Raw genomic sequence first — 14,359 nt, 5'->3', positions numbered from 1 at the left:
GTTAGTTGTTAGTTTCCTTTAATGCCAAACAAACACATACCAATCGTTGGTTAGAAGGTGATCGCCGAATTAGTCCTCGCTTTCTCCCGTGTCGCTGGCTGTCGTGTCGTTTTCGTCGGTTTCGCTTGCATACGGTTCAAACCGATATGGCTCAATAGCTTCAGTTTCTTCTTCAATTTCGTTTTCGCTACCTGCCTCCACACTACAACCATCCGTTTCAATACATGCGTAATCTGTTGAATCGCTTAAGCCGCTGAAATCCGAGTCTGAATCCGAGCTAATGTCGCTATACCTTGCTGTTCTATCCGCCATGTGTGTTTGTATTGACATCACTATGTGACGTCACAGGAAAATGGACGGGTGTATATAACGATGGTTAAAATCAGGCACTTTGAAGCTTTTTTTAGAGATATTGCGTGATGGGTAAAATTTTGAAAAAAACTTCGAAAAATAAAATAAGCCACTGGGAACTGATTTTTAATGGTTTTAACCCTTCTGAAATTGTGATAATGTTCCCCTTTAATAGATGTCATCAGGGTTTGAACCTGACATCAAGTCAGGTACCCACAGTGGGCGTGGCCTGATAAAGCAAATCATCGCCAGGGATTCGTTAAAAAATGCTGGTATTGACAGCTGCGGCTGTAGGCAACCTTCAGTCGTACCAGGACAGGCAGCAAAAAAGACACATTGTGAGAGAGAAGAGCAACAACGTCTCTTTTGTTCCACACAAACAAGCGATTTGGTCAGCAGAGACGTCGGTGCCAACTGCTCTCTCAGCAAACTGGATTGTGATTGGCTCGAGAAACGTGGTCGATTATGATAATTATTAAACCCCCCGTCGTTTTTTTTTCCAGTTAAAGAAGTGCACTCACGTCTCACAAAAGGTGTGCAAGCAAGGCAGCACTTTGGGGTTGTGGTAGCGGTCCAGACATATGCTGCAGATCAGGAACTGCTTGTCGATCTGGCGCACCACAGGGCTGGGAATGGTGGAGCCGTCAGCGGCCATCCTAAAGGCGGGACGCGGCAGACCCTTGGCCTCCGAGCCTGCAGCCTGCCCAAAAGAAAATAAATAATATATACAACATGAATGAATGAATTAATTAAAATGTTAAATAATGTATTTAATTGTCCGTGAATTCAATTAAACATCATCTGAAGTAACAGTAAGCTAGTAATTCACAGTGGATATACTGTATAAAGGTGAATAAATACATACATATGTAGTACCAGTAAATACATTAAATACAAATAAATTGATAAAAAGAAATGTCCATAGTTAAATACAATAAAGCTAACATACAATTAATACCTAATCAAATTAAAATGAAACATCTTAATGAGAGAAATATGTAATTATGTTAAAAGCTATACATACATAATTAAATTACTTTTTAATAATGTTGATCAATGAATACTTACTTAATTTAATTGCTCATGAAATAATTACATAATTAAGTAGATGAAAATATCTCATTAACTAAACGCACACAAATGTGTTTAAATTAATTCAATATGCAATAAATATAACAATTATTTCATGTAATACTTAACATTTTTATGAATTATTCAATCAAATTAAAACAAATCAATAAATATACTGTATATATATATATATATATATATATATATATATATACACAACTAAATATCAATAAATAAACCTAATACTGAATATATTTTAAAATATATTTTTAAATTAAATGCTGTAAGATGGCAATTAAATAAATACATAATTAAGTTGACAAAAAAATCACAGTGGATATACCGTACAACGGTAAATAAATACATACATATGTAGAACCAGTAAATAAATTAAAAACAAATACATTGAAAAAAAAGAAATGTCCATAATTACATACAATTAAGCCAACATACACTTAAAACATAATAAAATACAAATGAAAAATCTTGATGAAAGAAATATGTAATTATGTTAAAAGCTATAAATACATAATGGAATTACTTTTTAAAAATGTTGATCAATGAATAATTAATCAAATTAATTGTTTATTAAATTCCAGTATTAAGTTGATGAAAAAAACTCATTAAATAAACACATAAAATGTCTTAAATAAATTCAATATGCAATAAATAAATTATTTAATGTGATACTTAACATTTTAATGAAAAAAATTGAATTAAATAAATACATAAATATATCTAATATACTATAGATATGCAATACAATTAATTTAAAAAAATGTGTAAAAAATAAATAAATTGGTAATTAGAAATACATAAACACTGTAAGTTGACAGAAAAATGTCATTAAATAAATACAAATAATTCTAATATGCAATAGTCATGCAGCAACATTAATTTTAAAAGTTTGAGTAAAAAACTATAAAAATGTGTTAGAAAAATAAATTGGTCTTTAAATAAATACATCATTTAATTAATATAAACATGTCATTAAATTAATTATGGTCATGACAACAACAGTGGTAATGAAATAAATAAATCTGCCATGCAATAAATATAAACGTATTTCATACAATACTTATATAATTATTAATTATTGTAAAAAATTGTATTGTAAAAAAATGTAACGTAATCTTTTAAAATGTATTTAATGGTTTAACTATGAATTTAATGGATGTATTATTATTGTGCATTACATCCTAAAGTGACAGCATTTTCTAACATGTTGCCAAAACCATAACACACAATAATAAGAGGCTCCATTGTCAAGCATCCATCTTTAGTGTGTACTTAATGTTGTGACTGGCAAGTGTCAGCCTGTGCGAGCAGGATGCTGCTTTTAAGAAGCACTTTAATGGCCGAATAAATATTAGATGAGTGAGGAGAAAGCAGGACATTCTGTGCTGAGAGGGGCGAGAACCTCCAGAAATAAACGCCTACCCACAATGCACCAGTCAGTGCGTCCTTTTATCAAGTGACTTTTGTTATCTGGCAGTCAGTGAAAGTATGTCAGTGGCTTTGCTGTCTTTGCACATTGAATGTTGGCACATAAAGAGGCCACAGAAGCCTCAAAAGGAAACTCGGCGACGCTCCTTTTCCTTCTGTCTCTGTTAGTCCTTCACTTTTTTAAAAGTGCACTTTTCCCTGCGCTCTCTGGGAAGTGTCGAAAAGGGTTTTATTGACAAAGGCTGCAGGCAGAGCTGCTTTAAATTAGTGCTGGACTAGAGCGTCCTCAATGATGTCATGCAATGACGTATTCCTCACTCAACATTTCTGCAGCAGCTCAACATGACTTTACCAGAACATGGAAAAACATGCTCATTGGGTTACATCATGCACATGAAAGTGGTTCTTTTTGCAGGGCTATGCCTAAAAAACATAATTAAAATGCCACTAAATCATATATTTTTAGGAAAAAAACATACTTTATTTACCCGACATAACATGTCTTCCCATTAAAACTAGACTAATTTGTTTTGTTTTTCCCCACCCTCCGGGTCCCTAGGGGGCAGTAGATTCTGTTTGTTGCTCTTGCTGTTCTGTATCTCATTGTTTTACTGCTAAACAAATGTATGGAAACCTGTTTCCACCACTACAAAAAAACAAAAATCCCCCAATGGTTAGTGATAATTATGATATAAGAAGTCATAAATATGTGGTAAAAATTTAAAAATTATGGACGGAATTATAAGAGTCATATTTATGAGATCAAGTCTAAATTGTGAGATAAAAAAGTCAAAATTGTGGGATAAAAAAGTCGAAATTATAACATAAGATAGTCAAATTTTTTTATCGTTTTGATCTCATTTATGAGTTTTTATCTCATAATTGAAAAAAGGTATTGAATGTGAGATAATTTTTTTTTTAAATCTCATATTTATGACTTTTTATTTCGTAATTTTTGAACTTCCTTCCGATAAAAAGTGATATTTATGAGGTAAAACGACTATCTGAAGAAAGTCGAAATTATGAAATAGTCATTTTTATGAAATAAAAAAAGGTATAAATACGAGAGTTTTTTTTTTAAAAACTCATTAAAAACAAAGTTTTTACCTCATAATTTTGACTTTCTTCAGATAAGTCGTTATATCATAACTATGACTTTTGATCTATTTTTATTATGAGATACGTCATAATGAGACAAAAAGTCCTTTGTCTCAGAATTATGACTTTTTAATCTCTTTATTATGAGATTTAAAAAATCATGATAGGCTCCAGCACCCCCCACGACCCCGAACGGGACAAGCAGTAGAAAATGGATGGATGGATAATTATGAGATTAAAAAAAAGCTGTTTCTCATAACTATTTCATAATTTCGACTTTATTACATAATGATTATCTCATAATTTTGACTTGATCATATAATTTCAACTTTTTATCTCATAATTATCCTTGGGGTATTTTTTTTTTTTTTTTTTTAGTGGCAGAAACGGGCTTCCTTACAAACGCGATTTTGCAGCAATATACCAACCTGGTCACGGAGGAAGATAGTGGTACTGCAACAGATTGCCTGAAAAACATTACTACTTACTCAAAAAATGATCCAGGCGTCAGCTAAAAATTCGTTTTTAGGTAAGCGCTTTTAACATTTCCGCTCATCCAACAACCCTAGGATGTGTGCGCTGCCCCCAGAGGAGTATCGCGGTATTGCAAAAATAAAAAACAGGTCTTTTTTAGCCCACAAATTGAAGTTTTAATAGGGAAAAAAATCATTAAAATCTAATTTTGTGTTTTGGTCAATGAAAGATGGTAAAACAATTCAATGTAGGTCAATAAATGCGCAAAACATCCACATCTTAGCTTTTTGTGGCAAAGCAAAGTAGTACTAGGATTATAAATATCTCATCAATAACTATTTGAATTTGGAGAATATACCCTGTCAAAAAAATAGCTGCTGCCCAAAAACAGCCACTACCTTAAATAGCAGCACTTCTATATAAGACCCGATCCACACAAACTTTCCCACTCATGGCACAAAAAAAAAATACAAAGTCAACACACAAGGTCACACATAACACAACCCTGCTCACTGAACTTTGTGGATGTTATAAAAATGTCCAAGCACAACCCATAATTCAAAATTATACCAATTGAAATCCCCTGCAATGCATGATGGGAAAAAGGCAAAATACTCTCTCCACCATTATGTAGGTTTGGAGCATTTTAGCTGCTTCATATTTCAGATTGATTACTAAACTTTAAGGGAGATCGTCATGAAAGTAAACATGGTAGGAGACAAACTACTCATATATACCTAAAAGCACAGGAAAGATGTGAACGAAAAAGACAAAGTCCAAACAGAGTGCAGCAGGGAATTGCACAGAAAAACACAGGGAAAGTTGTGTTTGGAAAAATTAGCCTAAAAGCAAGCTCACAACATTATTAATAATACAAAAAGCTCTTAAATACCACTAACCGTGTCCGTAACTCCGATATACAATGATCCCACACCAACTAAAACCTGACACTGGTTTTTAAAGCCCTCAGGTGGTAATTAGCAGCAGGTGAAACACATAAATGCTAATCCCCTGCAGGTGTTGAGAATTGTGCTTGGAAGCATGGGCGAAGGCACTGCAAGCCAACCCATACAAAACAGGAAGTCTAGCCAAAATAAGACAGGAAATAAACTCAAAACACAGGAAAAACAGCCACAAAACTAAACAAGACAAAACAAGGAATGATCTGGCTGACAGATCCTAACAATATTACATACGCACACAAAGTCTCCAAGGCAGAAGCGTATTAAAATGTAGCCAGTAACAAACGTGTCCGCATCATTCACCTTACTGCGTCAACCTAAAGACAGCATAAGTCCACTCCAGACAGTAACTATCCACACTACAAAACAATAAAAGTATGTATGATTTCTTGCTGATATCGTATCGGATCAATATTTGTATATCGGCCAATACTCAAGGCTGTACTATTGGTATTGTACAGCAACTAAGAAAAGGTTGTATCCAGACACACCAAGTAAAATCTATAAATTAGGGATGCACAAACAAATCAATTCACATCCTAATAGCGATTCTTTTTCATCCCGATTCCAAATCCATTCATAATATTCAAAAATTGATTAACATTTTTATTTATGTATTTCTACATTTATAAACACAGCCTCCAGCACCCTCGCAACACCGAGAGGGACAAGCGGTAGAAAATGGATGGATGGATATATAGACACACATATACACACATATATATATATATATATATATATATATATATATATATATATATATATATATATATATATATATATATATATATGCATATATACATATATTTATACACACACACCCAGTTGTATCCAGACACACCAAGAAAAATCTATGCATTAGGTGTGCACAAAAAAATGCATTCACATCCTAATAGCGATTCTTATTCATCCCTGTCAGAATAATTGTATCTAAGTTATCAAAAAACTTTGTGTTGCCATGAGTTCCCGGCGAGTAGACAAAAGCTGTCTTTGATCCTACCAAGCAAAAGGCTTGTAAGAACTCCACTGTGTACGATGGGAAGCGACATGAAGGCGTCGGTTTCTTTGATCTATTGTAATCCACAGGAAGATCTTGTCTTGACCCGAAATCTACAAAGCAGAGAGGAAGCAGGACCTGACGCAAGCTCCAGGCATCTTTTCTTTGAACTGTTTTGTGACCAAGGGCGACGGCTGTTAACGACCCCCTCTCTCCTTAGAAACAGCTGTTGCCATGTAATCAGGGAAAGTCCAAATAAAAGAGGAGGCGTGCAACCTTTTGTCAGAGCGTGGTGGAAGACTGTACAAAGGGTACAGCCCAGACGCTTCTCCTCATTGAGCCAAATTGAATCCTGTCTCTGTTTAATTCCTTGCTTCTTGTCTGTTTAATAGACGTCATCGGTGTTTGAACCTGACAATCCCGATTCCAAATCCAATCAAAATATTCAAAAATAAATACAAAAAAATATTGGAAAAATATATCATTGTTCTATATACATATATATATATATATATATATATATATATATATATATATATATATATATAAACATACATACATACATACATACACACACGTATATATATATATATATATATATATATATATATATATATATATATATATATATATATGTATGTGTGGGGGAAAAAAATCACAAGACTATTTCATCTCTACAGGCCTGTTTCATGAGGGGGGTACCCTCAATCGTCAGGAGATTTTAATGGGAGCATTCGCATACCATGGTTTATATAGGGCACAGAGTGGGTGGGTACAGGCTGGCCTAGGGGCGTGGTGATTGGCTCATGTGTTACCTAGGAGGTGTTTCCGTCTATGGCGGCATGTTGTTACAATTTCGCTGCGCTTGTTGAGGGATGACAGGTCTGGACGGTAAATAATAAACAGTTTCTCTTTCAAGCATAGGTTGCATCTTTTATTACCACTATTGTAAGGTGTGCTGGATGCAAGAATTTGCCATGTTATTGAATATTCAACATTATTGTCTTTGAGGTCCCAAATGTGTTTGCTGAGTTCTGTGGTATTTCGCAGGTTTTTGTTCCTGAAAGAAGCCTTGTGGTTGTTCCATCTGGTTTTGAATTCACCCTCGGTTAATCCTACATATGTGTCGGATGTGTTAATGTCCTTGCGTATTACCTTAGATTGGTAGACAACTGATGTTTGTAAGCACCCCCCGTTGAGAGGGCAATCAGGTTTCTTTCGACAGTTACATGCTTTGTTGGTTTTGGAGTCGTTCTGACTGGGGGTCGACGGCTCATTTGCAATTGTTTTGTTGTGGTTTGAGATGATTTGTCGTATATTGTTCATGCAGCTGTAGCTCAATTTGATGTTGTTCTTGTTGAATACTTTTCTTAGGTTGTTGTCTTTGGGAAAGTGTTTGTCAATCGGATTGAGGAATTTGTGTCCAATGTTCGTTGAGACGTTTTTGCTGTATGGGGGGGTTGTACCAGATGATGCCGCTTCGTTTTCTGTTCTTTTTTGGCTGGTTTCCTGGCGTGGGTTCATAGGTGAGGGTGAAATTGTATCCGCTTTCATCAAGGGCTTTTTGGTACGGGGGGGTTGCTTGGTCAAATTCAGCTTTGCTAGATGACAGCATCGATAGCCTTTTATTGATTCCGGTAGGTATTCTTTTCGTGGTGGTGGGTGGATGGTTGCTGTCATGGTGCACGTATTGGAGTGTTGTGTTGGGTTTCGTGAATGGTTGGTAGCTGTTATTTCTCAGGTTGAAAGTGACGTCAAGGAAGTTGACGGTTTGCTTGTTGGCTTCAATCGTGATCCGTAGGCCGTTCTCTTTGAAAATTTGGCATATGCGCTTCTTGGTATTCTCGCTGCTCCTTGGCGAGGCGCGACACACTGCCAGTCCGTCATCACGGTAAATACCAAGGTTCAGATTGAGGCTAGCGAGCTGGGAGAGGAGGAAACTCCCAACGAGTTCACACGTTTCTGCTCCGTCAAAACTTCCCATAGTGACGTCAAATGTTGCATTGTTCTTTTTTTGCCATGGTGTATTGTGGATGAGAATGGAGTTTTTTGCGTGGATGATGATGTTTCTTTCGTTGCCTGTGATTGAGTCGTAGTCGGAGGCGAAGTCTAGTGCTAGCCTCAATCTGAACCTTGGTATTTACCGTGATGACGGACTGGCAGTGTGTCGCGCCTCGCCAAGGAGCAGCGAGAATACCAAGAAGCGCATATGCCAAATTTTCAAAGAGAACGGCCTACGGATCACGATTGAAGCCAACAAGCAAACCGTCAACTTCCTTGACGTCACTTTCAACCTGAGAAATAACAGCTACCAACCATTCACGAAACCCAACACAACACTCCAATACGTGCACCATGACAGCAACCATCCACCCACCACCACGAAAAGAACACCTACCGGAATCAATAAAAGGCTATCGATGCTGTCATCTAGCAAAGCTGAATTTGACCAAGCAACCCCCCCGTACCAAAAAGCCCTTGATGAAAGCGGATACAATTTCACCCTCACCTATGAACCCACGCCAGGAAACCAGCCAAAAAAGAACAGAAAACGAAGCGGCATCATCTGGTACAACCCCCATACAGCAAAAACGTCTCAACGAACATTGGACACAAATTCCTCAATCTGATTGACAAACACTTTCCCAAAGACAACAACCTAAGAAAAGTATTCAACAAGAACAACATCAAATTGAGCTACAGCTGCATGAACAATATACGACAAATCATCTCAAACCACAACAAAACAATTGCAAATGAGCCGTCGACCCCCAGTCAGAACGACTCCAAAACCAACAAAGCATGTAACTGTCGAAAGAAACCTGATTGCCCTCTCAACGGTGGGTGCTTACAAACATCAGTTGTCTACCAATCTAAGGTAATACGCAAGGACATTAACACATCCGACACATATGTAGGATTAACCGAGGGTGAATTCAAAACCAGATGGAACAACCACAAGGCTTCTTTCAGGAACAAAAACCTGCGAAATACCACAGAACTCAGCAAACACATTTGGGACCTCAAAGACAATAATGTTGAATATTCAATAACATGGCAAATTCTTGCATCCAGCACACCTTACAATAGTGGTAATAAAAGATGCAACCTATGCTTGAAAGAGAAACTGTTTATTATTTACCGTCCAGACCTGTCATCCCTCAACAAGCGCAGCGAAATTGTAACAACATGCCGCCATAGACGGAAACACCTCCTAGGTAACAAATGAGCCAATCACCACGCCCCTAGGCCAGCCTGTACCCACCCACTCTGTGCCCTATATAAACCATGGTATGCGAATGCTCCCATTAAAATCTCCTGACGATTGAGGGTACCCCCCTCATGAAACAGGCCTGTAGAGATGAAATAGTCTTGTGATTTTTTTTCCCCACACATACATATATTGCGCTCTACTACGGTATCGAGCACTATTTTTTGGATAACCTTATTAAGACATATATATATATATATATATATATATATATATATATATATATATATATATATATATATATATATATATATATATATATATATTATATATATATATAATGGCCCTGCGATGAGGTGGCGACTTGTCCAGGGTGTACCCCGCCTTCCGCCCGATTGTAGCTGAGATAGGCTCCAGCGCCCCCCGCGACCCCAAAGGGAATAAGCGGTAGAAAATGGATGGATGGATATATATATATATATATATATATATATATATATATATATATATATATATATATATATATATATATATATATTTATATATATATATATATATATATACATATATATATATAGATTTGAATATATAGATTTTTTTCTTCAATAAGAATCAACTTTTAAAAAGACGTTTCTAGGTGGTCTCCATGCAACCAGAAGAAGCTTTTCTGACCTGTATTATTATATTATTTGGTATACACCAAATAATAGATTGCGAAAATAGGTATGAACCGAGAATCGATTCTGAATCGAATCGTCACTCCAAGAACCTGATCTAATCGTCAGGTGAACAAAGATTCAGACCCCTACTATGAATACTCTTTATGTTCAAGTAAGTGAAAATTTTTTTTTTTAAAACAACGAAAAAAAAAAAATCTTTATCAGTGCATTTATCATTTATCTAATATAATCTAATTTGAAGGTCAATTCTATCAAATATTTTTTTATATTTAATTTAACAAAAAACAATATGTAACAACATGTACCATCCGTAAAAGACTTTTAGCTAAAAGTGCTCAAGCAGACTATTTGTTCTTAAAATAAAGTTTTTTTGAATCATATGACTCAAATATGTGAAGCATGAACAACACGAGCGTACAGAAAATGCATCCGTCACATACCTGCTGAGTTCAGGAGGAAAACGCCGCGTTTGTTGGCAGAGCTTGACTCGCTCAAACGCTTGCGTCGCATCACAACAACAACTACACAACAACACAAAACAACTACACAACACGAGCCTGTGTGCAGTGCTGGCACGCTCGCCTCTTATATAATCCCATCCGCCTGCGGCGAGAAGCGTCCCTGCATGCTGGACGCCACTGTCACCGTGTCCTCATCTCAGCGCCACACACAGGAAGTGAGGTCACGGCCCAAACACAGCAGCAACAACAACAACAACGCAGCATCTTCTTGTGTGTGTGTGTGGTCCTCAATGGGACTTACAGGGAGGCATCAACAGGCGCCACAGCATCGGCAAAAAGGATTCTTGTAGGACGAAGTGGTCCTGCCAGGTCCACTCTGTTGGACATCCCCAAACCTCCTCCCTCTCCTCACATCGCTTGCATTCTATGCTCGCCCCGTCAAATCTACTCAACTCCCTCATCCCTCCCTCGCTCCGTACCTCTCCTCCTCCTCCTCCTCCTCCTCCAGGAAATGTCTGCAAGGAGCATGTGCAGCACGGAGGGAGGGGGGCACAATGACCAATGAGGGTCCAACAGATGGGATTATGGATGTGTGGACACCATGCTGACTCACGGTGCATGTCCAAAATGTTTGGAAAGGAACACATCGAAAGTGTCGCATAACTACCAACTCCCCATCGTATATGAAGTCAAATGCCAGCATAGAGCTAAAGTGCTAACAGTAGTCACATTTTAATAGTGACGTCATGCTAGGCAAAACACAACCTACTCCCACAATTGTGTAAAAGTGATGGATAGACTTTATTTTATGATGTGTAGCAAAGCCTACTCTACATCACTTTATACATTATTGTTAAAGGGGAACATTATCACAATTTCAGAAGGGTTAAAACCATTAAAAATCAGTTCCCAGTGGCTTATTTTATTTTTCGAAGTTTTTTTCAAAATTTTACCCATCACGCAATATCCCTAAAAAAAGCTTCAAAGTGCCTGATTTTAACCATCGTTACAAACACCCGTCCATTTTCCTGTGACGTCACATAGTGAAGCCAACACAAACAAACATGGCGGAAAGAACAGCAAGCTATAGCGACATTAGCTCGGATTCAGACTCAGATTTCAGCGGCTTAAGCGATTCAACAGATTACGAATGTATTGAAACGGATGGTTGTAGTGTGGAGGCAGGTCGCGAAAACGAAATTGAAGAAGAAACTGAAGCTATTGAGCCATATCGGTTTGAACCGTATGCAAGCGAAACCGACGAAAATGACACGACAGCCAGCGACACGGGAGAAAGCGAGGACGAATTCGGCGATCGCCTTCTAACCAACGATTGGTATGTGTTTGTTTGGCAGTAAAGGAAACTAACAACTATGAACTAGGTTTACAGCATATGAAATACATTTGGCAACAACATGCACTTTGAGAGTGCAGACAGCCCAATTTTCATCAATTAATATATTCTGTAGACATACCCCCATCCGCGCTCTTTTCCTGAAAGCTGATCTGTCCAGTTTTGGAGTTGATGTCAGCAGCCCAGGGATGCGAGGGTCGATAGGGGGTTTAGCTCGCTCGTCTGCTGGAACAAACTGCCGCCATTGCTTGCTGTGCTACCGAGGTCCTTTGTCCCTGAATTGCTCACACACTCCGGCAGATTCAATGGGGGTCTGGCGGCAGATTTCTTTGACTTTATCGTTGGAAATGCATCTGCTTTGAGTGTCGCAGGATATCCACACATTCTTGCCATCTCTGTCGTAGCATAGCTTTCGTCGGTAAAGTGTGCGGAACAAACGTCCAATTTCTTGCCACTTTCGCATCTTTGGGCCACTGGTGCAACTTGAATCCGTCCCTGTTCGTGTTGTTACACCCTCCGACAACACACCGACGAGGCATGATGTTTCCAAGGTACGGAAAACAGTCGATGTGACGCCACGTTGTGACGTCATCGCTCCGAGAGCGAATATTAGAAAGGCGTTTAATTCGCCAAAATTCACCCATTTAGAGTTCGGAAATCGGTTAAAAAAATATATGGTCTTTTTTCTGCAACATCAAGGTATATATTGACGCTTACATAGGTCTGGTGATAATGTTCCCCTTTAAAAAAAAAGCCTCAGAACATAGTACTTTTAGAGCTCGTGCTGGATATCGAGTTGTCAGCTTGGGCGTTTAGCTCGGTACCTAGCACACTTGCCTCTCATGCCGCAGGATCCAGATTGGAAAGGTTAGCATATTTGCAGACAAAAAAACCAACATGATCAAACGTACAACTCTCACATCTGCAGCTGACAGACGGATAGCTTTACATTAGGATGTGTTGCAAAGCCTCAGTTTTTGATGCACACACAGGGCAGGCTTGTCTAGCTTTGTGGTATTATGTTCTCTCTTACAAAATAATGAAAAGACGCAAATTCAACAGCAAACCGTTACGATCAGTCGGTAGTTGTGAAGCCCCAAAGTGCGGCGGCAGAAGGCAGCATGCAGGCAAAAAGTATTTAAAGTCCATGTGAGGAGGCGTGGCCGGCGGACCTGCTGCGAGGCGGGGCACGCCGGGCCCGGCTCCGAGATGGGCGACAGGTGCGTAGATGTCTCATCACCTGTCACTGTATAAAAGGGCAGCAGACGGAAAGGAGGTGGCTGGAGAGGTTGGAGAAGTTGGAGCGAGTGGCGAAGAGAGAACCCGAACCCGAGCACGAGCGGAAGAGGAAGCGAGAGCGAGACGGAGATGCAAGCGGCAAGCTGAAAAGCAACCCAAAGAGCGCGAACGTCACCGGAGACGAGGAAGGCTGAAAAGCGACCGGAAGAGCGAGACAGGCAGAAGAGGCGTGTGCTGAAAAGCAACCCGACCAAAGCTGAGTTTATTGAAAAACAAACAAAGTCACAAAACCGTCAAGCCGTCATGTCTCTCCTTGGTGGTTCGAAGAACCCGGAGGAAGGAGTCCTTCCACAGTCAACAAAGATAAATAAAACAGAGTGCAGCAATGAAATGCCCACGAAAAGGCACAAGGAACTTGTGCACGTGAAGCTACAGGCAAAATGATATCACGTTCAAAAAGGTAGTGACGACGAAACATCCGCGACACAAGGTAACGTCCGTAACTCCCACAATGATCCCACACTGACTAAGATGTGAGACTGACTTATGAGGCCCTCAGGTAATAATTAGCAGCAGATCAGCTAATCAACTACAGGTGGTGAGAATCGGGATTGGACGCCGGGGTGAAGGCACTGCAAGCCAACACGTACGGAAGTGGGAAGTGGGAAGAAAATAAGAGTGCTAACCCGGAAATAAACCCAAAACACAGGAAATAAACCCAAAAACTAAACAATACATGTGCTGGTGCTAACAGGTCATGACAGTACCCCACTCCTCCCTTAAGGGACGGATTCTAGACGTCCCAGAAACTAAAGAAGAACAGGTCCCAAGTCACGGGAGGGTGGAGGCAGGAGTTAGCAGCGGGTTGCCAGGCTATGTGTCCCCAAAGCCAGCATCCCTAAATAGGCAGATACATGGCAGATATGGAGGCGGACGCGAGCAGGAACGTAGCTCCAGCAGCTGCGAAGATCCAAACCCAGGTCCTGGGTGTCGTGACTGATTGCACAGAGAGGGG

At 38.9% G+C, this 14,359-nt stretch overlaps 1 protein-coding gene across 2 annotated transcripts in view; it reads right to left on the bottom strand.

The window, feature by feature from the left end:
• Window positions 1-11,199, bottom strand: part of trim2a (tripartite motif containing 2a) — a 39,989-nt gene extending 28,790 nt beyond the window's left edge. The window contains exons 1-2 of one of the 2 annotated variants that reach the window (XM_072916082.1): window positions 11,053-11,199; window positions 873-1,051 (exon numbers count right to left, since the gene is read on the bottom strand). Coding sequence is in view for 1 of the 2 variants with exons in the window: in XM_061984135.1 (XP_061840119.1) it covers window positions 873-1,006 (134 nt within the window). In the remaining variant the exon portion in view is untranslated. Of the gene's footprint in view, window positions 1-872; window positions 1,052-5,339; window positions 5,399-11,052 lie in introns of those variants that run through there. The other variant, XM_061984135.1, reaches the window with a different exon arrangement.
• Between the last annotated feature and the right edge of the window lie 3,160 nt (window positions 11,200-14,359).

The sequence above is a fragment of the Nerophis lumbriciformis genome, linkage group LG25 (genome assembly GCF_033978685.3).
Source record: "Nerophis lumbriciformis linkage group LG25, RoL_Nlum_v2.1, whole genome shotgun sequence".
Classification (NCBI taxonomy): Eukaryota; Metazoa; Chordata; class Actinopteri; order Syngnathiformes; family Syngnathidae; genus Nerophis; species Nerophis lumbriciformis.
The sequence above is the reverse complement of the archived record's forward strand: the minus strand, read 5'-3'. Positions and strand labels throughout refer to the sequence as shown.